Source organism: Rhamphochromis longiceps, unplaced genomic scaffold, assembly GCF_057381845.1.
Source record: "Rhamphochromis longiceps isolate RC_006_pf unplaced genomic scaffold, R_longiceps_female_GT1.1 unmapped_scaffold_4, whole genome shotgun sequence".
In the NCBI taxonomy this organism is placed as follows: Eukaryota; Metazoa; Chordata; class Actinopteri; order Cichliformes; family Cichlidae; genus Rhamphochromis; species Rhamphochromis longiceps.
The window spans coordinates 2,801,474-2,826,959 of NW_028187224.1; the positions used below are offsets into that span (position 1 = coordinate 2,801,474).

Below are 25,486 nucleotides of genomic sequence, written 5' to 3' on the forward strand. Positions count from 1 at the left end.
GCATGCAGTTTCCTGTCAGCACTTTTTGGCACAGAGTGTACTCAGAGTTAGGCCTTTCTTATATAAAGCAATATAATCAGCATATAAACATTTAAGATGATAAATTTAAACAACAGTAACTGCTATAAATATTATAACTACACATGTAGTGCTTTTGCTTAAGTAAATTATAGTTGGGATCATAATAAGAAAACATGTTTTTATTTTCTGTGTACCCTGGGTACAGACCAGTATAAATATGGGATTCTTCCCAATAAATGCTGTCTGATAATGCTTCATATTGCATTAAACACTAGATATGTAAGCAAGCAAACAAAAACCCATAGAAGCCAGTTTTAATTATTAAATGTGACAATTACATGGAGATGGAAAGTAAACATGCTTATACGTCTCTGTGATTACAGAAAATCCACACAGATGCTGTCAGAGCAGAGAATCTTTGATTTATCAGAATGATGAATGCAAATGATTTCATGAAATCTCAGTCTTGTTCTGGGTTGTAAAATTCACCTGTCCAGTTAAACCGAATCCTTTGCAACACGGTTCTAAGAACCCATCAACCTCATCCTCAGCTCTCTGCCTGTTGTCCTTTTCAGCTGAGTATTCATCCACATGTGTTTCAACTTCTCTCTCATTTTCAAGCAAATTGCTCAGGCTCTCAGCTTCAGCACAGTTACCATATGGCCACTCTCTGAGGTCTTCTGTGTTCAAGCCAAACAAATTCTTACATGATCTGCAAGGCTTCATTCTGGCACCATCACGGACACAAAAAGCCTCACACCTGATATTTCCAGGTACTTCAATTGTTCCATCAAAGTAATCTTTCTGGACTGTGTTTGGATAATAGGTCATCACCGCACCAGATACATATTTATGCCATTTGCTAAGACAGGAGGCAGCAATCATAATTTTCCCAGCGTTAGGACCTTTGGTGGACATGGAGACTCCGCAGTACCTTTCTGATTTGTTGGTTTGGGATTTTTGAGAAATGCAGATGGTGGACGAGACGAAAGCTGTTTTTTTATTATTCTCTTCTAAGTCCAAGTCTGTGAGGAGATCTTGCAGACTCTGCTTTATTTGCTCTTCATTCTCTGAGTTATTTTGCAGGACGATCTGAAAACAGTTACAGATCTGGTCAAAGTGTTGCACCTGATTATATAGTTGTTTTTCATAGAAAGTTGATCAACATGTTTGTTTCGCTGCTTGACTTATTTAACTATGCAGGACCATTGGATGCTTTTGGTTTAGACATTTTAAGATAGGGGGTGAAACAAGTCACAAAAATCTATTTAATTTTAAATCAATAAGCAAAAATCCATCTTTGTTCTCACTAATTTATAATTAAATTTGCTAATTGACCTTTTTTTTTCTATTTTGCTATGCCGGGCTGTCAAAACACGCTGAATTTAGAGTCTTTGAGCTGACTTAACAGATCCAGCAGCTACACAGTGACAGCATCATATACGCCTTGAAGACTGTAAGCATCTCCAATAATGAGTCTGTTAGACATTATTTAGAACTAACAAATTCTGAAGCAAGTCTCCAGCTCTCCTGCAGTCTCTGTGTTTGGTGGAGAAGTATAGCTAGAAGCATATGTTGAAGTATAAGGTACAGTATGGATTTTCTTTGGATTTCTCAGTAAAAAAGCACTTTGCATTATACTTTCCTAAAAACTGGAAGTTTGTCAGATTGACTGACAATGTGAGAAGAGTTATCTTACCATGTCGAGCACACAGGAGAAGGGACTTCGCCTGGGAAGCTGAGTCGAATACAACTTTAAAGGCCTGGGATATCTTCTCATTAACAAACCCAACACAAAAGGATTAGGGAAGATTTCTTCTGGAGAAAAGGGGATGTTGTTGATTTTGCCCAGAAACAACATGCTGTGAAGGATCTGTTGAGTGAAAACATATTTGCTTATTGTTAGTAGTGATAAACAGGACTGTCTTAAAAGTGTCAAAGGTAACACACCTCATCCACCAAGTGTTGACTTCCCGGAGTCATGTAAGAGCCCCGAACCCTCCTCTTGGTAATCTTGTAGGCATTAGTTTTGAACCTCCTTTGAGAAATTGTTGTCTTCTAAAATGATAATGATCGAGCAGTTAGGGATTTAAAAACACAGGAGATCTGATAACTTTGGCTACAGCAGAGTCTGCAGACATACCTATTTTGCTCTTGGTCGGCCTATTTTAAACATGAGAGAAAACATAGTTAGTGAAATGTTGATAACATACAATGACTATTAGTGATGGGACGTTCTGTATCGAGGCTTCGGAGCGTGTGTCGAGTAATGGAGGGGGCGTTTCCGCGAAGCGCGTATCGAGGCTTGCTTCATTTATGGGAGGAGCTGAAAATGATGACGTCCGAAGCCTCGCTGCCCGGCTGTACCACGTGACTGGTTCATGAAGCGGTTCGAATTTTTTCCGCGAGCTATGACAGCGATATAAACCCCTCAGACTTCATTCAAAATGTGGGTGTTTGATGGAGAGTTGCGGTTAGTGAGAGTTTGGAGACAGTTTGGAGGTTTATGAGAGTGAAGAGAGAAAGTCAGGAGAGAATGGAGCCATCTAAGAAGAGGAGGATGTCCTCCCCTGTGTGGGAACATTTTGAGCTTATATCTCCCAACAAGGTATGTAAATTTCTACAGAAGATGTATTTTCATAATACTGATGGTGCAATAAAACCTATGTTAGGCTGTCTGTACTTTTGTACAAGGTGAAGTGTTTGCTATGTGCCAGGGAGCTGGGATATAACAACAACACCTCATCCATGCTTAGGCACTACAGAGCTTTGCATGAGAATAAGGGGAACACCGATTGTGGAGCAAGACCAGGTGAGCCATCAAATGCAATGATAATATAGCATGCTGTAATGTTACTAAATGATATAACAATATCATACAATGCAATAAGTGATGTGTGTGATATTTATATTTGTGCTTTGTTTTTATTGTCTTTCCATACTGCCAGCATAAATATACACAGTATACTGCCATCACTACAATATAGATATTTTACACACTCCTTTTGTTGTTGACATTTACAGGCTGTGTGCAAAATGCCACACTCTTCAAATTCATGCCAGCTATTATTTTTACGTCCAGTAGGTGTCCTACTAGAGCAAATGAAGCTTCATGAAGCTTCGCGTTGGGGTGAACCAATTGGATGAAAAGCTTCAGTGCTTCATGGGGCTTCATCTGCCCATCACTAGCTTTAACCTCACTCTGGGTTCTTGGCTAGCCTAGCTTTAGCTTAGCGTTAGCATGCTGTGTGCTAGCTTAGCGTCAGAGCTCTGCAGGTGTCTCGTGTGTAAATATTAATCACAGTGAGAGTAAAGGAGGTAAAGGGCTGTGACGTCATCACGTACGCTGCGTCCTCTGTGGGCTCTGAGTGAACTCAAAGTACAAACTACAAGTACACAAACACGAACGTAGCTCAGAGTGGCGGACACACTCGGCCTCGTTGGTCCAGCTGTGAGTCCGTTACCGTGAACTATGGAGCGGCAGATTTGTGCTGAACTAAGCTGCACACAGCTGATGTTAGCCAGGAAACATTACACACTGACTTTAATGGAGAGACCGGAAATACAAACACACACAGTTTGTTGTGTGAAGAAATCAAACACGAGCTGAACAAACAGTAAAGTTCCTAAAGACAAACTGTTAAAGGAGGAAACAAAGCAAACTTACAGTTTCTTCACACCAACAACAAGCTCCACTCCACACCTACATATTTCCCCATTTGTATGAAGCTGGACTCTAAGGAGGAATACCTTAAAAGTGAACTTTAAAAAGAAGAGGACCAAAAAGGACTTTTGCACAGAAAAATCACAGCATTGATTTATTATTTAATTGTGGGCATTTATGTTGTGTGTTGTGTTAATTATTTTGTTCCATTTCCCCTTTCCTCCATTTATTCAATATATTTTTGGTACAAGATATTGCAGTCTTTGGTCTCATCATTCACACCATCTAGGCTCCATAAAGAACTATTTCTTCTGCGCGTCAGTCAGTAAACTCATCCATTGAAATAAACTAGTCCTTAAATAACTTTGAGTTACACAGTGGCAAATGTAATAGAGAAAGACACAGGGCCACCTGAAATCTGTCGTCCTATCTGATTCAAAACCAACATGTAGGAGAATCTGGAATTTTTGATTTTGAGTTAAAAATAAAATATGGATAAAATGCAGAAATGTTTTTACTAACATGTACTAACAGAGACTTGGAGGAGAGAGACCTAATGTTTAATAATCCACATTTCACTGTTTTACTCTTTGGTTCAGATGTGGATACTGTATTGTTCTTTCTTTGTGATTGTTTATGTTTAAGTTGTTTGTTGCTGGTTTTTAGTTTGTTTTTTGTCTGTTTGGAAGCTGACACAGTCTCTATGGAGATGGGTTTTTGGGGGGTAGCAGGAGGAGAGAAGCTGCAGAGAGGCGTGTAAGACTTCAACTCTGCTTCCTGGTCCCAACTCTGGATAGTCATATTTTGGGGGGTTTAATAAACTACTACTCCCTGATGTAAAGCTGAAGTATTACACAGCTTTATGAACCTCCTGTTATCCTGGTAGACGAGTACAGCAATAAATCTTTTACTTGAACATCTTCTGGCTCCAATAAGCTTTGAAATGTGACCATGAAGTTAGAGACACACTGACTGAAACCCACAGCTGTGACTGTGGATCACATCCACACACAGTGTAGCTGCTGTCTCTGTGTGAGGTCTGTGTATATATGTATATATTTATGCTTATATTCATATTCTCTTATTCCCCTTTATTTGATATCCTAATTCTGTGCTGTGTAAAAGTTTGTCGGTGTTCTGCTGCTACAAACTGGATTTCCTGGAGGATAAACATGAGGGATTCATAAAGTTCTATCTCTCTGTTAAAATCCCCCAAATCAATGAAATGTGAATTTCAGGCAGACGTGTTTTTAAAAGAGTCTCTTTAATGGAAAAATGTGTTTTTAAAACCAGCCAATAGGAGCGTCTGTGGATATCAGCTGAGGCTGAACTCAGGAACACCATCACATATAAATACACAGAATTAAATCACTAGATAAAAGACGTCATTAAATAAGGATCGAATCAACATGTCAGAGGTCAAAGGTCAGTCAGAAGAGGTGTGGTTAAACACTGGCAGTGCAGTGACCTAATGCAGTTTGGTTACCGCCACGGGAAAAGCCCCGCCCCCTCTGAGCCTCCGCTGTGTCCTCAGCACATCCAGGAGCAGCAGGTCAGAGGGGGCGGGGCCATGTCAGGACTTATTTTAAGTAAAATTTAAAGTGGAGCGACGGCAGGAGTCACACAGCAGTAACCAGCTCTGTCTGCCAGGGTCAAAGGTCAAACAAGTCCTGCAGCTGACCCACACACAGACTTACACTGATCCACAGAGAGTGATGAATCCACACATCACTCGGCTGGAGGAAGCTGGGTTTTGTTAGATTATAATATTATTTTATGCCATGTTATACCCCTAATTAAAGATTGTGAATTATTATGTAGTTTTAGTTTGCATTATTCTCCTGAATTAGAAGAAGCTGATAACTATTGCATTAGTTAAACTGATGTGCATTATATTAAACTGTTGACTTATTGTGAATGAATGATATTGTTTTATGATGCATTATACTGCTGAGTTATAAGAAATACTGTTTGCAGAAAGTCATCGCCTTATTTGTCTGATTAGAAGAGAACATGCTGGAGTTTTCTGCCCCATCTCAGCAGGAGCAGATAAACAGGGAGCCAAGGTCGTAGCTTAGCCGCTGTGTGAGAGAAAGCATGTGAATGTTTAGGCTTTTATGATAAGGTGGAGGCACCAGAGGCTATAAGAGTTTGAGCAATGCTCCACCATTTTGAGATCAGAGGCTGTCTGCATCAGTGTCCATCTCCCACGTGTGTGATCATTAAAATCATCGTTTGACTCAACCCGACCGGACCAGTGTTGTTATTGTGGTTTTTCTCTTGTCTCCATCCCCAATATTTTGAACTCGTAACATTTTCCACACCGTCCAATCAGAAACTAGTGTTGACGCTGAGACCCGTCTCTGTAACAGGAAGTCCATGAACAGGCAGACCCTCTGCAGCAGGCTGACCTGTGACCTCTGAGACAGAGGGAGGAGTTTGTGTCAGCAGGGGGCGCTGCAGCATCGCCTGAGAGCTTTAAGAACAACAGCAATAAACAGGAAGTGAAAGTCACACTTCTGTTGGTGTGCGTTATCAGCAGACCCCACCCTCTGCAGGAAGCTGAGATAAGAAGCAGCCAATCACAGAGCAGAGAGCATGTGACTTCCTGTTCCTGCTGTTACTGTGACAACAGCTCCTGGGACAGAGAGCAGCTTTCTAAAGAGGAAAGATGTTGCTGTCACCCCCGGGTGTCATGTGACCCGCCTGATGTACCGATTTAAGACTGTAAGAACAATAATAACAACATGTTTTAGTCAGGTGATCCATGCAGAGCAGATCCATGTGACCAAACACAGCTGGATCACATGTTTCCTCTCCTGGAAACAGAAAGCCTTCATGTATAAAGGCTCATGTACCCACTGAGCCCTGCTCTCAGATCTGTGAGGCTTTAACAAACAACAGTTTAAAGTCATGTTTAGCATCTTCTGTCAGTGTGGAAGGTCACACACTTTCCTGAGTGTTGAACCCTGAACTACTAGCTGTTCATGTCAGCCTGGACATAAATACAGACCTGCCTGCTGTCATAGACCCCAGCACTCACATGTTACTTATAAGTGACTCATATGTATGCATGTATATATTGTGTATATTGTGCTATTTCTTACTTAGTGTGTTGTGTCTTTGTTCCTGTTTGTGCTGCAGCACTGTAACCTAAATAATTTCCCCTGGGGATCAAAAAAGTATTCTGATTGTGATTAAATGAAAGCAGTCAGAGCAGAGGACGGTGATGTAAGGAATGGGATTTTAATCAGCCAGTCTCCTTTAACTCTCAGCATCACAAAGTAATGTGGTAACATCTGGACTGATGTGTTTACTGTCAGCTAGTTTAAATGCTGTAGGCTGCAGCCGCTGCTCTAACACTATAACTGTAACAGGGCTCAGTGCTGCTTCTAACAGTCTGAGCTGCTTCAGGCTTTATTTGTGAGGAGCACAGCAGCTTACAAACACGTGGCTGGGCCTGGACCCAAAGGAGTGTTTGTTAAAGCCTGCAGTGAATCCAGCAGCAGAATGATGGAAATGCAACACAGCAATGATGAAGAGGAGCAGCATTAAAGCCAAAGTCCAGTTCATACAGTTAGGTCCATAAATCAAATAAGGGAAAATAAAATGTTGTTGGATGCACCTGTCTGCACCCTTAATGCTCTCTGGTCGCTATGGTAACGCGTAAACATTTCTTTCAAAATAAGACACACGACTACAACACGGGAAAAGACCCAGGGAAACGAAGTTAACGATAAAAACCCTGAAAACCATTGTTGGATTTATATTTTATCATTGTCATTTTTATTGGGGAATATCTAACCATATATGCTCAGAGGTGTAGAACCAATTGTGTAATGATAGTAGTCTTTAAAGACTTTGTGTGACTCCAGAGTGTTCTGGCATTCACACCCACGTCCTGGGATCATGGGAGAGGTGCTACCTTCTTATTGTTTTGTGGTAGGATGTCTGTTTTAGTCTAAGTGCCTTTTGTTTAGATGAACTGCTGGACTTCCAGACCAGCAGGTTTAGGGAAGTCGTTTATGGGGTCACACTCTGACTCCACACACACACACACACACACACACACACACACACACACACACACACACACACACACACCTACATAACATACAGACTGGTACCTTTGTTCACGTGTATGTTAATGAACCTATGTATATTCATGTAACCTCAATAAAAGAACGAGGGAACGGACGAGAGCGACTGTGGTCAAGCGAAGGAACGGCATTGGTCCAGGTCTCTCCCGTGCACGAGAAACATAAAGAACTACTCGTGTCTTGCTTTGCTGTGTAGCTGGATTGAACGATCCAGCGAACAGGTTTATGCTACAAACCTATCAACCATCAATTTCACACCGAGCCTCGACTCTCACGGCCCGGTACCAAACGACTCTGGGATGAACATCATTCATAGAACAGCTTCCAGCTTCTTTTGCTCGGCTACAGTTTGGATGGATTTGCATTTAAAGATGCAACAAGACTAAAATGGTTAGGGTCAGGAGGTCAAAGGTCAGAGCTCCTGTGGGTCTGAGGGCGGCCTCACGCTGGAGAAGGATGAAGGAGTCTGACCTGAGCCAGTGTTTGACATGAACACATCAGCACTGCTGTCAGTGAGCCTAACGACAGCCGTTAGCATCATTTCAGTGTTTCAGTCATAAAAACACTTCCTGTCACTGTGGTGGTTACAGTGACATCATGCAGTTTGTGCTTTGACCTCCAGAGGGCGACAAATCAGCACAGACAGAGAGCTCCATTCAAACTTTGCTGCCATCAGGAATAATTCTTCAAATATAATCATCAGTTTTTGAGCAGTTATGATATCAGGGACAATCTAGACATGTGTGACAATACTGAACATGTCACATGACACACCTCAAACATCATGTGATCCACTCTCAGTCTGCACTTTCATTCATGACTTCAACAGGTTGAAATGAGCTTTGAAGAAACATTCAGTGAAATAAATCTTTCATGGATTCATGTGAGCAGCAGATGAACTTTGTACCAACAACATCTTCAATAACAGAGTCTGAATGAAGCTCAGGTGTTGATGCTGCTCCCTGATTGGACGCTTGGTTTCAGCTCTGCTCTCAGTCTTTACTGCACAGGTGAAGGTAGAAAGTGTGACTGGATCTATAGACTGGAAACAGAGAAACATGCTGAACATTTGAAGCTTTGCAGCAGAAATGTTCATGTTACAAATACAGCAGAGCTGATCTGGGATCAGTGTGTTCACACCTGCAGCTACAACAAGGTTTCATGTCTCCACACGTCAGCATGTGAACTTTACTCTGACTCAGTCTGAGCAGTCAGACGGCATATTTTTAAAGTTAACACATCAGCACACACAGAGCTGAGCCCCTCCCACTTGTGCTGAGTTTCAGGTGGAGCCCCGCCTCCTTCCAGGAAGCAGCTCACCTGTGTGTCCGTGTTTAGTGTCCAGGTGTGGAGTGGAGCTTGTTGTTGGTGTGAAGAAACTGTAAGTTTGCTTTGTTTCCTCCTTTAACAGTTTGTCTTTAGGAACTTTACTGTTTGTTCAGCTCGTGTTTGATTTCTTCACACAACAAACTGTGTGTGTTTGTATTTCCGGTCTCTCCATTAAAGTCAGTGTGTAACGTTTTCCAACAAGGCCGAGTGTCTCCGCCATTTTCTGGCCTTGTGTGATCAGAGTCCGGGAATCAGACTAAACACACTGAATGTGGCCTGGGGCCTGTTCTTCGTACCTCGCTAAGTAAGTTAGCTGGATTAGATTGTTGACGATTTCGCGTGATCTTGGATCGTTCGGTTCCCCGAAGCTCATCCGGGACTTGCTGTCATAGCAACAGAGCCGTAAGCGTAAACCTGCTCGGGAGCAGGTTTACTTTATGTAAACAGGATTAGATCGCGGCCACGCAGGTATGTCCGCTTCATTTATACGAAAGCAACAGCGATAAATAAATAACATCAATGTAACTGAAGATAATGCAGCACTTGATCCTTTTATTGATTTCACACAGATACATACAGGTCATTTCCTAAAAAAGGGAAATGTACTATTAACATTCTATTACATGTATGTGATTATTACAGATGTAATTCATATTTCAGAGTAGTAATTGTAAATTACTTCGTGTAATCAAGATGAGAGACCACGGCTATAAAAGCCAAGGTGGATTTGGGAAGCCTGTCGCAGCCATGTCCTGTCCGTTTACGCGAGCAGCCCATTGTGGAAGGTGCAAGATTGATAAGGAGAGTCCTCAGAATTCAGCGTATATTGCGGGACAGACAGGATCCTTTAGCTCAGCGCGACAGTGTGCTCATTGAGAGATATCGATTTTCCCGTGAGGATATTATTTACTTAACCAACTTGTTGACGAGGGGGTGCAGGACCACCACCTGTCTTTTTTTGCTCTGCCCTTTTCTTGGTTGCTGTTATAAACAAACAAACAGATTATTTCAGGGTCTCTTTCCAAGAGACTAAAAGCAATATAAGTGATAAATATTACCATTCTGTAGAATATTCTTATATTTCACTTTTACTTGTTCCCATGTTCTAGTGGGTCCTGTTGTGGCTCTAATGTGAAAGAGGATATAATATAACAATATAATATAATGTAATATAATATTGGATAATATAGTGTAATATAATAAATCTACCCTACCGCCTACTGGTGTTGGCCAGAGGGGCCGATGGCGCGATATGGCAGCCTGGCTACAACCGTAGCTGCCTCCACCAGTGTGTGAATGTGAGAGTGAATGAATAGTGGCATTGTAAAGCGCTTTGGGTGCCTTGAAAAGCGCTATATAAATCCAATATATTATTATTATTATTATTAAATTACTTACGAGTTTAATTTGTCAGCAACTTTCTGCCAGCCCTCTCTCCTTGCTTTTGCAGCCTTTGCAGTGTTCCCTTGCGTTCTGATTAAACTCTGAAACTCCTGAAATCCCTCACTCAGGAGTTCTTGCTCTGCTGCCGAAAAATACCGAGCCGAGCGCACTCCTTCGACATTTTCGCCGACCAATCAGAGGGTTGCCGATCAATGTTTCTACTATCGATGCGTAGCCCCTTTTACGACACCCAGTGATGTCACATTACTGCGTCCAGCTGTACTAATCGTCAACGGAAGGTGTGTTCGGAGAACCGGATTAGCGAGCTCACGGTTAGCGCGATGGTTTGATCTTGGATGTAGTGAGCGACGTACGAAGAACGGGCCCATGAGCTCAACTGGAGAGCCGCTGAGCTCCGGATGTTTTTATTTACACGCACAGCAGGAGACAGAGAGCGCACTTTGTAAATGAATACTTCGTATAGATGTGTGTTAGATTCAGGTTCAACATATCGGTCTTAAAAATACTGCGTCACAAACTGTTGGCTCCTCTCCAACAGGAAGAAGTGTTACAAAACACACAAAACTGAACTAAATTAACTAAATTATTGAGAATGATCAATGAAATGATTTTGGAAAACTGATTAACATTTTACAGGAAATGGCCTGTTAGTGTTGTTAGTTTGGCTAAAAAAAAAGACTGAGTCACTGCTTTCAAAAAGTTCCGTTTTTATCATAAAATCTACATTAATCTACGTCAGTCCAGCCTCTGACCCCGTAAATATATAATAAATAAAAAATCAAATATAAACTGAAACAAGCAAACTCACCGTGGAAACTAACTGAAACTAAACAGAATTAAAAACACAAAGTGTAAAAGAAATGGAAATAAAAACTAATTAAAAATTACAAAACTACAACAACCTTGCTGTCTGTGGATATGTTTCGGGTGGAGGTTTCAGCCACCACAGATGTCTTCCTTCATTTGTCTGTAAGTCAGTGAGATCATTTAAAGATGGTTACATATCTGCCACAGTGTTAATTTAAAGTTCTCACCCTTTGTGTTCAGAGGCAGCAGGTGGAGGGACAGCAGAGGACTTTGTTTTTTAAAACAAATTTGATTCAGCAGGTCGGCCTCTGTTAAAAATATCACGAACTGTCCGCTCAGACTGTTCACACTGAAACAAAGATGGAGGATAAAACATGTTTTACATTTCTCAGACTGAACAAACGTTACTGTATTAAGTTTAAAACACTGTTAATAAATCGGAACATTTAAAGATGCTTCAGTCACGGTTTTTATATTAATAGTAAGTCAGATGTTGAGCTTTGGCGTGAAAAAAGTTTTTCTTTTTTCCTGGTGAGGAAAAAAGTTTGAAAAAAATCAGTTTTAAGTTTTATATATACATATTTGATTTGTACGGGACTCATATTTTAATACTAAAGTAAACCTTTTGTCTTCTGTCTGTACAAAATACCAGATATTAAAGTGCGGATGTTACAGATGTTTATATCTATATTTTATTATGAAACGGAACAAATGAACAGTTTAGCACAAACAAACGTTAACATGTAGATATTGTACTAAACTGCAGTGAATATGAACTCAAACTTTGACTTTTACAAGATTAAACTTTATAGTGACGTGTAGGAGAGGAACAGATGAACACTAACTTTGACATTTGAATACAAACGAGTGATTCTGAGCATTTTTTTTCTCACCTCATCATCTTATAATATATTTGCTTATTCTTCATAAACAGTAAAAACAAAATCAGATCAGTGGATCTATTTTACCGTTTTAATGGCAGAATGGACAGAAGTTTCATATCTCTGTGTTTATTTTTGAGGGGATCACTGTATATCAGTACTGTTATAGTTTAATATTATTTCTGTACAACTGCTTGAGCAAAAAAGCTTAAAGTTTGAAACCAGGAGTTTCCATAGTGAGTTAAAAATATTTGCACAGCAGCTCCGAGAACTTTTATCAATATTTCTTTGAATCCTCTAAATTTCATTCATAGGTGTTGGACTGTTCATAGGTCTCAATAAAGTTTGTTTCAAAAGAAAAAGACTGACACAGACACGTCATCCGTCTGTGTTCATGTCACATGAAACTTAGTGGAAAATTCCTTCTTATGCTGCATTCAGGAGCACCAGTAAAACCTCGGTTCTCCAGAGATTAGAAACACTTTGGGTCACGTGAATGGCGGCCATGAAAACGACATTCTTGTATCAGAACCAAGAAATGTTGATTTCTCAGGGAACATTACTGAAAATTAAGAATTTAGAGAAAGACACAAACATATTTATTTTAATAATAGCTGAACCTGCTCAGTGGACAAACAGAAATGTGTTACGGCCCTAGCAGGGCCTCCTCCTGAAGGTGCCTGTGTGGGCGTGTCCTTCAATGGCTTCTGCCTGAGGTGCCAGCTTTCCCTCTTACACAGCTGACTCTCGTCAGTAATCAAAAGTATTTAATCCCAGGGAAAGGTGAGCTCTGGGCCAGAGTGCCATGTGAGTGGTTGCAGCTAGTGAGCTGCTCGCTTTCTTTCTGGCTCACATTTTACTTTATTGACCAACGCCTGAGTTTTGTTTGTTTGTTCTGCTCCCTTTATGTTCTCAGTTCTTCTGTATCTAATGTCAGCATGTGAGTCATCTTCAAACACAAGCTGAACATGTTTTCATGGTAGCATCGGTAGGATTCATGGAAAAAGCACTGATTCAGGTCACTAACCAGGTTCAGGGGGATGACTGGAGTATTTCCCAAACAGAGACATCCTGCGGGGATCTTTGTTCTCTTGTAGACTCTGATATTGTTTCCAATGTTTCCAATAACAAAAGAGAAAATCTGTTTGATTCATTTTTCTTTCTTTCTTTTGTAGATATAGAGATATACCTCTAGGTTAGATTTATTTCTCTGAACCTCCACAGCTGCAGGTGGAGGAGATGGTGTCTCCATCAGCAGATTCAGTGGAAAGGCCGGACTTAAAGGAGGCTTCAAAAGGCTTCCAGACAGGATGAACTGGGCTAAGTGACAGAGAGGATAGAAAGGATTGTTTTGAACTTTGAATCATATAAAATCATTCCTGTAGTCCCAGAATAAAAACATTGTAACATTTGAATGTCACAGCATATCTGAGTGAAGAATAAGTCAGTGTCATTAGCTTGTATAAAACAGCCTCAATTCACCAAAGACATCTTGCTTAACTATAGCTGAGAGCCAATAAGCAGATTTTTAGAGCCCAGATCGAAAAATGTCTAAGAACAGTTGGTTCATAGACCCTTGGTCTGAGGAACAGAATATAGCAACACACTACTTAATCTAGTGAGTAACTAAGTAATGTACTGCATTACTTTTAAGAAAAGCAAGAAGAAGAACCCGAACAGAGCAAATCAGCATGTGAACTTTACCCCAACTCAGTCTGAGCAGTCAGACGGCTTTTTTTTTTTTTTTTTTGGAGTAACACATAAAGGTGTGACACACACACACACTTAAATCCAATCTGAAGTGAGACTCAAAGTTCAGTTTGTACATAAACAGTAAAAGAAGCTGCATTTACAGTATTTCACAGAACTGAGTACACTGATTTTCCTGCCTCCATCAGTCTGTGGAGGAGGTGGAGCTGCTGCTCTCACTGACACACTGACTGCAGAATGAGCTCAGCTGCTGTTCCACAGTAACTGCTGCGAGGTGGACACATCTGTTTGACCATAACCAGTTACTATGTCAACAGCTGTTGGAGGCACCATATGCATGCATGTCTATGAAGCGCCTTGAGGCGACTTTTGTTGTGATTTGGCGCTATATAAATAAAATTGAATTGAATTGAATGTAGTGTAGAACTGAATTAAACATGCTGACGTTATCTGTTTAAAAATCCTTCATTACAAATATTGGATCTGCTTCAACAGGAAGTAATTATGACAACAATACAAAGGTTGTTGGGTTTGATATTTAGACTGACTTAATTAGATAATGGTAAATGGCCTGTATTTATATAGCGCTTTACTAGTCCCAAAGGACCCCAAAGCACTTTACACATCCAGTCATCCACACATTCACACACTGGTGATGGCAGCTACATTGTAGCCACAGCCACCCTGGGGCGCACTGACAGAGGAAACATTCCACAACGTCAACACAACATCAACACAAGTACAGAAACAAACTGTCACTTGTAATTTTTCTTATTAATAGTGAATCAGTGTGTGTCAGTGAATGCATCGTGTGTGCTTCACGGCTCCATCTAGTGGACTGATAGTAGAGCAGCTGATGGCAGCTTCCTCTGCCTCACACTGCTGTCTGACTGCATTCAGCTGACACTGAGATGAAGCAGGAAAGAAGCAGCTGATATTTGGACAGCACACATGATGAAAGGAGGATTTCAGTCGATGTGCACATGAATGATTTGTGTTTCCTCTGCAGGTGAAGGTAGAAAGTGTGTGTGAGCTGATGTGAATCATGTGACCTGGTTTCTAGGTTACATGACAGGTCAGAGGTCGGCAACTGTAACTCAGTGACTCCTGTTAATGTAAACTCACTGAGTGTTTGTGGTTTACCTCTCAGACTGACTGAAGATGATGATGGAGGAAGAGGAGGACAGAGCAGAGTCTGCAGGGTCCAGCTGTCCGTCTGTGAGGAGTGACGGGTCCAAACCTCTAAATCCAGACTTCAGTGGTGAACCTGGAGCAACGAGGTCAGAGAGCTGAACTCACTGAGTAACAGAAATAATTCTGCACTGACATTATAATCAGTGTTGACTCTGGTTGATTGTCTGACTGTGTTTGTGAGCTGAGAGGAAATGAAAATGAGTTTGTAACAAAAATCAGTTTTGTCCAGTTTTCCTGTAAAAAGCTGAACTCTAATCTAAGAGGATGTTACTGACAGGAAACAGCTGCATTATCTGCAGTCTGTGTGATCACAGCTGCTTCAATCATGTTTGTGTCTGCAGAGGTCAGAGGTCACAGTCTGCAGGGTCCAGCTGTCCGTCTGTGAGGAGTGACCGGTCCAAAGATTATAATCCAAACTTCAGTGCTGAACCTGGAGCAACGAGGTCAGAGAGCTGTGATGACTCCTTTACATGTTTGTGTTTCCTGGATAAATATGACCTGAAACATCCTCAGATTGTTACAAAGATTCATTAAAAAGAAAACAATGAAAGAGAAAAGATCCAAATGTTCGACTTGGTCATTTGCTGTTTGAGGACAGTGATGCTCATATCTGTGGGGAAAGTGTGACCTGAGTGGGTTCATGTTTGTCTTTAAAGAACAGAGCTGCTCTGATTCTCTTTGTGTCTGATCTGTTAAACAGTCTGAGAGGTCACACAGAGACCCAGCAGCTAAAGCCTGGATCATACTGGCTGCTGTTACTCCATCAGGACAACACTGAACCACAGTGGTGTGGATGTAGTGGATAAATCCCACCATACTGATGCTCAGAGTTAACCACAGGGAACAAAACCAGATGTTACCTTCAGATTGTGACCTTTGGAGTGGACGATGCAGATTTCAATAGAGAATAAATGTTGTTGTTTTTCAGCTGTGAAGAAAGAATCTAATTTTCTGAACTTAAGAATTTATGATGCTGGAAACAACATGGAGACTATAACACAACATTTCCACTGTGTTCATAGAATGAATGTAAAACTGTCAGACATTCATTAAATATGCAAAATGTCTACAGAAGCATCAGAGGGTCAGACGTGAAGCACTCAGTGATTTTGATCAAATGACTCATCAGTTATTGATCTGTACTACACTGATCTACCACGTTAGTAAAGCTGGTGTTCTGGTGGTGGAGGGAGACTCGGATCATGTTCTGGTTTTGGAGCAGTGATCTGCTGATGGTTCAGTTTGATGAGCTTCTTCAAAATCATCCCTGACATCACCACTGAAAGGACGTCCATGAAAACAGACTGAAAATTACTGATATGTTCACAATCTGAGAGTTTAAAACTTGACAGACTTGATTCAGATGAAGTTATTTGAGCAGAAACTCCTGGATCTTTATCCTGTGTGGATCTAATCCTTCATGGTTCCTCCACAGAGTGGACCAGCAGAGCTCAGAGGTTCCCAGTGGTCAGTCTGCCCAGCAGCATTACACACAGCTGGACTCCATATTTATGGTCTGTACATGTACAACAACTACTGTTACATCTGTTCTGTTCACAGTCATCTCCATGCTGCTCTTTGTAGACCAGTGGATCGTCAGTGTGTCCAACATGGATCTGATGTTTGGCTCCATGATTTCAGTCTGATTGGCTCATTCATAAATATTCTGTTCCAGCTGCTGGAGGACAACATCATCACTTTTGTGAAGAACGAGCTGAAGAAGATCCAGAAGGTTCTGAGTCCAGATTACCCAGAATGCTTTGAGAGTCAGAGGAGCAGCAGCAGAGAGGCATTTGTGAAGATCACAGTGGACTTCCTGAGGAGAATGAAGCAGGAGGAGCTGGCTGACCGTCTGCAGAGACGTAAGAGGATTTATCTAAAGATTTAAGCTGCTGGATAACTGAGAAATTTACTGATGTCTTATGAGATGGAGCAACATGTTTTAAAGATTCATTCTTTTGGAATTAAGTGTTTGTTTCCACTTTCAAAAGATATTCTACATGTTTCTTCTCTTTCAGAACTTCAAGCTGCAGTTTGTCAGCGTAACCTTAAATCCACCCTGAAGAAGAAGTTCCAGTGTGTGTTTGAGGGCATCGCTAAAGCAGGAAACCCAACCCTCCTGAATCAGATCTACACAGAGCTCTACATCACAGAGGGAGGGACTGCAGAGGTCAATGATGAACATGAGGTCAGACAGATTGAAACAGCATCCAGGAAACCACACAGACCAGAAACAACCATCAGACAAGAAAACATCTTTAAAGCCTCACCTGGAAGAGATGAACCAATCAGAACAGTGCTGACAAAGGGAGTGGCTGGCATTGGGAAAACAGTCTTAACACAGAAATACACCCTGGACTGGGCTGAAGACAAAGCCAACCAGGACATCCAGTTCATATTTCCATTCACTTTCAGAGAGCTGAATGTGCTGAAAGAGGAAAAGTTCAGCTTGGTGGGACTTGTTCATCACTTCTTTACTGAAACCAAAGAAGCAGGAATCTGCAGCTTTGAAGACTTCCAGGTTGTGTTCATCTTTGATGGTCTGGATGAGTGTCGACTTCCTCTGGACTTCCACAAAACTACAATCCTAACTGACCCTAGAAAGTCCACCTCAGTGGATGTGCTGCTGATAAACCTCATCAGGGGGAAACTGCTTCCCTCTGCTCGCCTCTGGATAACCACACGACCTGCAGCAGCCAATCAGATCCCTCCTGACTGTGTTGGCATGGTGACAGAGGTCAGAGGGTTCACTGACCCACAGAAGGAGGAGTACTTCAGGAAGAGATTCAGAGATGAGGAGCAGGCCAGCAGGATCATCTCCCACATCAAGACATCACGAAGCCTCCACATCATGTGTCACATCCCAGTCTTCTGCTGGATCACTGCTACAGTTCTGGAGGATGTGCTGGAAACCAGAGAGGGAGGACAGCTGCCCAAGACCCTGACTGAGATGTACATCCACTTCCTGGTGGTTCAGGCCAAAGTGAAGAAGGTCAAGTATGATGGAGGAGCTGAGACAGATCCACACTGGAGTCCAGAGAGCAGGAAGATGATGGAGTCTCTGGGAAAACTGGCTTTTGATCAGCTGCAGAAAGGAAACCTGATCTTCTATGAATCAGACCTGACAGAGTGTGGCATCGATATCAGAGCAGCCTCAGTGTACTCAGGAGTGTTCACACAGATCTTTAAAGAGGAGAGAGGACTGTACCAGGACAAGGTGTTCTGCTTCATCCATCTGAGTGTTCAGGAGTTTCTGGCTGCTCTTCATGTCCATCTGACCTTCATCAACTCTGGACTCAATCTGCTGGAAGAACAACAAACAACCTCTACATGGTCTAAACTATTTAACAAACTAAAACTTCAATCTCTCCACCAGTGTGCTGTGAACAAGGCCTTACAGAGTCCAAATGGACACCTGGACTTGTTCCTCCGCTTCCTCCTGGGTCTTTCACTGCAGACCAATCAGACTCTCCTACGAGGTCTGATGACACAGACAGGAAGTAGCTCACAGACCAATCAGGAAACAGTTCAGCACATCAAGGAGAAGCTCAGTGAGAATCTGTCTGCAGAGAAAAGCATCAATCTGATCCACTGTCTGAATGAACTGAATGATCGTTCTCTAGTGGAGGAGATCCAACAGTCCCTGAGATCAGGACGTCTCTCCACAGATGAATTGTCTCCTGCTCAGTGGTCAGCTCTGGTCTTCATCTTACTGTCATCAGAAGAAGATCTGGATGTGTTTGACCTGAAGAAATACTCTGCTTCAGAGGAGGCTCTTCTGAGGCTGTTGCCAGTGGTCAAAGCCTCCAACAAAGCTCTGTGAGTAAATCTGTGATCATGTTTATTTTTAAAATGTTGATTAAAAGTGGTCATAGATTTCTTCCATGACAGATCCATGTCCTAAAACCATGAGCCAGCGTAGTTGTATAGTATAAAAGAAAAAAGGAGAACTTTTGACCACAATATTGTAACTTGAATACTTTTGATACAGCCTTTAAACATAAAATTTATGAACAGAATCGGTGACAAAGGGCAGCCCTGGTGGAGCCCATCACCCACCGGACTTATTACTATCCAACTTATTGCCGGCTATGCCAACCAAGCTCTTGCAATGGTTGTAAAAGGATCGAATGGCCCGTAGCAATGGCCATAAAATGTTTCTCAGTTTTATTATTTTCAGTCACATCTGTTTTTGATTATTAACTGAATATTTTAAAATTCAGGCTTTTTATGTTATACAAAACATATTTTCTTATGTCTTGTATTGATTCTGAAGGAATAGTTTTCATCAGTATCGCAGATACCAGCCTGAATTTTACTTTGTATTGGATCAGAAAGGAAATCAGTGGCATCACACATCACTTACAGCAACTTCAGTACCACTCCATTTTAATAAACTGGGGGGAGGTGCACCAAGATTCAGTATGAGATAAAGAATTATTTTTAACTGTAAGGTTGGAGAAATCTGTTGTTGGAAATTGGAAGAACAGGTCATCTTAAAAATCACTGCATTGTAGTTTTATTCAGGCCCCTTCAATCTGTGATCGCTGTTGCTTTGCATTGTAAATGCTACTATTACAAAAGTCACAAATATTAGTGTATGTGTGTGTTGTTGGGTAATAAACCAAAAGAACAGAATCTACCAGCACCTCACTGATTTCTGCTTAAAAACAATAAAAAAGCAATAAAGCTCTGATTTGTTTGGTTGATCTTGTCTCCCTTCCACCTTGATTTCAGACTGAGTGGCTGTAACCTGTCAGACAGAAGCTGTGAAGCTCTGTCCTCAGTCCTGAGCTCCCAGTCCTCCCATCTGACAGAGCTGGACCTGGGTAACAACAACCTGCAGGATTCAGGAGTGAAGCTTCTGTCTGCTGGGATGAAGAGTCAATACTGCAAACTGGAAACGCTGAGGTCAGATCAAGCAATATCGATTTTTTTTTCATCAATTAACATCATTTAATCAATTTCATTTGGAAAAAATTAACATTGTGTGTATGTTTTGTTTTTTTAATGAATCCATGCAAGTCACAGTAAACTGCCACATTTGTCTTTTGTAACATGAGGCAATAAGGATTCCAGCATGTCCTGAAACAGTGTTGAAATATTGTAAATGTAGTAGCTCCTCATGGCACCATGAATATACTTTAACACAAGTGTTTCATGTCTTCTTGTCATCCTTTCTTCAGACTGAGTGGCTGTAACCTGTCAGACAGAAGCTGTGAAGCTCTGTCCTCAGTCCTGAGCTCCCAGTCCTCCCGTCTGACAGAGCTGGACCTGGGTAACAACAACCTGCAGGATTCAGGACTGAAGCTTCTATTTTCTGCAGTGGAGAGTCCAAAGTGTACACTTGGGATTCTCAGGTCAGGATTCAGTCTTTTCTGATGATGATTTAAAACCTGAGTCAGGTCGATAAATGGCTTACTCATTTACAACAGACATGATTTGTTAAATCACCTTATATATGTGTGCTTAAGTTCTGTGCTGCTCTGATTTATTGCCTGTGCTGTCTTTCAGTTCAGCTTTGTCGAGTCTCTGGTAGGATTTCTTTTACATGACCTGTGTAAAAACAAAACAGGAAACACATTAAGCTGAAGTAAGATGCACAATTTGAAAAATGGGGCACAAAAAATGTTGCTGCTTTCTGGAAAGTGTGTCTAAGAAGACCCAATGGAGAAAGTGAAGAGAAAAATCAAAGATTAAGAAAAGGAAAATGGCAGAGGCAGTTTCTCTTGGACTGCCTGCAGATGGGGCGAGACTCTAGAAACAGGGATGATTGGAGAAAATGTAAAGATGCCAGGAGATGAATACTCTGGTGTTCTGGGGATAGTGGGAGTGAGAGGGAGAGATGCCAGTAAATGATTTCAAGGATACATTTGAGAGAATCAGAGCTAAGAAACCAAAGCAAGTGGGGAACTACAAACATATGGACAGACTCATAATTAGGCCAAAGACACATTAAAGCAATTATTACAGGTTTAGAAACAGGGATGGATATGAAGGAGCTTAGCATGAATTTGCATTGAGGAAAGAATAGCAACGAGCATCAGAGGAAACAGTTAGGAAAACTAAAAGGATGTACTGGCAGGAATACTGCAGTACTTTAGGAAGAACTACACCAGTTCAGAATGTGTGGAGTACAGTTAAGAACATGAATGCAGACAGGAAACAACAGCAGCTGTTGTAAAGTAAATTCAAACTCCTTCATTAAATGCAGCTGGTTGAGTTGAAAACAATGGAGAATGATTGTGTTACGTTGTTTATTCTCTATAGAAATGGAGCAGCAGGAGTGCATGCAGAGCTGGACGTGGGCTGTATATACATGCGTGTATCTGTGTTGTCTGTGAGCAGAGAAAACAAAGCGCTGGAAATGTCCAGTGTATCATAAGCCAGCCAGTCCTGTTACTGCAATTCACTTCTTCACCAGAAAGTGTCACCATCAGGCTTCAACAGCAGTTTCCAGTATTAATAGTGTTAATGAGCTACAGGTCGTATGGATGGGAAAATGTAGAGATGCTGGGCAAACAATATGATCAAATCCACAGTGGGAATAATTGAAGTGATGACGGCAGGTGTAGAGAACAAAAATGAATCATATTGAAATGTTAAATCAGGAAAATCCTGGAGAAGAGGATAGTTCTAATGTTCCGTTTGTAATGTTGAATTCAACACAGCTCTTAAATGCATAAAAATGACTTCACCTGACGTCAGACTGAGCAATCGGATTAGCTACTGATATTGATTTAACCCGTTTAGACCTACCATAGAACCAAGTCCGCCAGAGCTTATATTATATTTTTACAGGCTGTAGAGCCATTTTTGGGAGCATTTCAAGTTACTATACATCAATACAACCATTACAGCCTAAATTTTAATAATATGTATGTATTAAGTGCATAGTAATTACATAAATAGCAAAAAAGTGCAATAAACTACAAAAAAATTTTTAATCGTTTTTGTTTTTTAACATATATTTCTAGTTAGAGAAATTTAAGAGGCTTATCCCTCAAAACTGTAAATACAAAAAAGTTGCACAAAATAGTTTCCCACCACAGGAAATTTATTTTGAGTGCCTTCATAGTTTTATTTTTGAAATACACCAATTTTTATATACTGCAGGAAAAACAAAAATGAATATTATACTGCAAATTTGCAAAATAACAGCATATGCATCAAAATAAACTATTTCCAGCAGTGCAATATGAGTCCTAAGCATATGTGGAAGGAAACTGTAACCTAGGACAAGCTGATGGCATAAGATGTAAGTACAACTCCTCAGGTTTCATATGCAAAAAAAATTATTGCGCTAGCTCACGTGGTTACAGTGCTACCGGGATTTAAAAATAGTTGCGCAAAACCAGGGCTCTAGACTAACTTTTTGCCATGGGCGTACCGGTACGCCTAACTTTTTAAAGTTAGGCGTACCGGCACAAAAGTTAGGCGCACACAAATTTTATAATAATTGATATAATATAATGTGTTTTTCTGGATACACTGTGCTTTTTCAGCATTCAAAGATTGATGACACCGTGTCAGAGCACTGGCTATGAATTTCAGAAGGATCAGGCCTTAACTTAACAGAAAAGTTAGCAATAGTTCTTTTCCTATTACAGCTACATCCACGTCTGTCGTGCCTAGGCTGCTCACTAGGGCTGGGTATCATCACTGATTTCTATAATCCATTCGATTCCGGTTTTCAAAGTCCCGATTCGATTCAACTTAGCCTCAGACAGTCAGAAATATTATAATTCTGATCATTTATCAGTACTGACTTCATCAGAATTGTGAGCATCACAGCAGATGCCTTTGTGTGAAAGTAACTGAGAATAAAACACAGAAAAACATGAAGGAGATTTTCCTGGTCTGGCTTTTTATAGCAGATAACCTTAAAAATATTCTACAATGTTCTGCATATAAAGTTTACATTTCTTCAGTATTGAACAACAGAAAAAACAGGCTTTCTTGTCCGAGGTCATTTAAGTGAAGAAAAGAAAAAGACAGCAGCCACAGCGCTGTAAACAACGGTAGACTGGTGGGTAATAAGCCAATGAATAATACAGAAAACAGAGATTGGAGACGGGAAACTGTTCTTGAAGTACAGAGAGAGAGAGCTAGCTGTGCATGAAGTGCGATTTTAATAGTCATGGATCAAATGTGAAGCGCAGTTTGCTGCTTCTTTTGCTGCTGGCTCGGTGAATTTTGGTTGGAGAGAGACAAAACCTGCAGCTCAGAATCAGCGCAAAAAGACGTAATCACAGCGCACAATCACAATCACAATCCGTGTGCCTGCTCTCATTTGCTGTTTGGTTGTTGTTGAACTGGTTTTGTGAGCTTTAATCTGAGAATCCGGCGTTTCTGGCAAAACACGGTTATATTTAAAAGTGGATTTAATGAATTGATATCGCTTTATTCAAGCTACTCACCTCCCACTTCCACCTGCACTTTCAACTGGACCACGGCCAATCAGAGAGGTCCCACCCCTTACTATCTCTGATTGGTTTAGTCCACGATAGGGGCAAAATGTGTGTCTGTTGTTGACCACAGGGAAGGTTGCAGAATTTTTTTTTTTTTGCTACCTGAACAGTTGGTCGCACCGTTTCAACCAAATATTTTCTTTTAGTCGCACCACTGAAAAATTTGGTCGCACTCTAGAGCCCTGCGCAAAACGGAGTGTGCCCACTCTGACCAGTTTTAAAGGGTTAAAGCAAGAAAATATGGTATTAGCATTTGTTGCCAATTCCTATTCACCTAAAATTAGCATTACCTGCTAATGGCAGTCTACTTAGCATTAACTCCGCACTAATGTAATGCTAATTCACATCAAATTATCTTTAGCTTTAGCATTAGCTGCTAGCTTCAGCCTACCTAGCACTAGCTGCTCACATTGTTAAAAGGGAAGAGAAAACGATATTAGCATTAGCTTGTAATAATTATTCACCCCTAATTAGAATTAGCCACTAATGGCAGCATACTTAGCATTAACTCCTCACATCGTTATAATGCAAATGAGGCTAACTTGCATTAAATTAGACTGCTGTTATTAGCTAATGCTATTTAGCAGTAGCTGCTCACATTGCTATAAAGCAAAGGAAAACGATATGAGCATTAGGTTCTAATGCGTATTTGCCTTAAATTAGACGTAGGTGCTAATGGCGGACTACTTAGCATTAGCAGCTCAGATGTTGTAATGCTAGGAAAAAGAGTGTTAGCATTAGCCGTTCACATTGTTATAAAGTTAAGGGAAATAGTGTTAGCATTAGCTACTCACATTGTTTAAAAAGTGTTAGCATTAGTGCATAATGCTAATTCAGATCAAATTAGCATTAGTTAATAACGGCAGCCTATTTAGCATTAGCAGATAATGTTGACCTTGGTCCACTGGAAAAGTTAAGAACTAAAGATTTAGGAGTGTTTCTCGATAGCTCTTTCTCATTTGAGAAACAAATGAATTCTGTTATTAAAACCAGCTGTAAGGTTTATATTGTTGATTGTCATTTATGCTTAGAAATATTTACTCATATATGCTTAGAGTTGTATAATCGATTGCATGATGATAGAGGTTTGATCCTGAGTAGTCTGTAAAGACTCTGTGTGCCTTCCAGAGTGCTCTGGCATGCACACACCACTTGGGGCCATGAGAGAGGTCGTACCCTCTCTTACTGATTTATGGTGTAGGACAGGGGTCTCAAACTCAATTTGGCTGGGGGCCGCTGCAGGCAGAGTCTGGGTGAGGCTGGGCCGCATTAGGTTTTCCACAAGAAAGGCATGGTTAAAAAATTCCAATCTTCTCAAATCTCTTTATTTTTATTTTTTAACACAAAATATGAAAAATAAATGAACAAATTAAGAATTAATAAGAAAATAAATCAATCTGTAATACATAAATAAAATAATAATAAGATATTTTTAGTCAGTGAACTTGTGTGTTTTTTTTCAGTCTTCTATATCTGCTGTATTTAGATTGTCACAACCCGGCTCATAGGAAGTGACAAACAAATGGGAGACCACACACAGGCTTTTAAAGACTGTAAGACATATTTAATTAAAATAAGGTAAAGCAACTTAAACACAATTTAAAGGACATAACAGCCATAACTGAAACTTCCAAATAAACATAACACGTCAGAGGGAGCCAAAAGCCAGCCTCCCTGGTTCAGTCAAGGTGTCTTTATATACACTGGGACTGGCCTCTCAGGTGTGCTGCATCAATAATTGGGTCAGCTCCACCTACCTGCAAGAAACAGGTAAAAGAAAAAGAAAAACACAAGGCCAGCCCACTGGCCGTCACAAGATTGAAATGTCTGTATTAACAGTTCTATAACCTTCTTCTGAACATGAATGGAACACTGTAGAAAATGAACTGTTCTTCTGAACATGGC

General features: G+C 40.8%; 1 protein-coding gene and 1 pseudogene across 1 annotated transcript in view; one reads left to right on the forward strand and one right to left on the reverse strand.

Moving 5' to 3' along the window:
- LOC146640689 (protein NLRC3-like) overlaps nucleotides 1-25,486 on the forward strand; it is an 83,692-nt gene that overhangs the window by 53,121 nt on the left and 5,085 nt on the right. The window contains exons 2-8 of the mRNA XM_085400045.1: nucleotides 15,067-15,196; nucleotides 15,452-15,553; nucleotides 16,546-16,624; nucleotides 16,786-16,972; nucleotides 17,129-18,929; nucleotides 19,848-20,021; nucleotides 20,297-20,470. Coding sequence (XP_085256171.1) covers nucleotides 15,078-15,196; nucleotides 15,452-15,553; nucleotides 16,546-16,624; nucleotides 16,786-16,972; nucleotides 17,129-18,929; nucleotides 19,848-20,021; nucleotides 20,297-20,470 — 2,636 coding nt within the window. The 5' untranslated portion in view covers nucleotides 15,067-15,077. The remainder of the gene's footprint in view (nucleotides 1-15,066; nucleotides 15,197-15,451; nucleotides 15,554-16,545; nucleotides 16,625-16,785; nucleotides 16,973-17,128; nucleotides 18,930-19,847; nucleotides 20,022-20,296; nucleotides 20,471-25,486) is intronic.
- Nucleotides 336-8,845, reverse strand: LOC146640692 (uncharacterized; annotated as a pseudogene).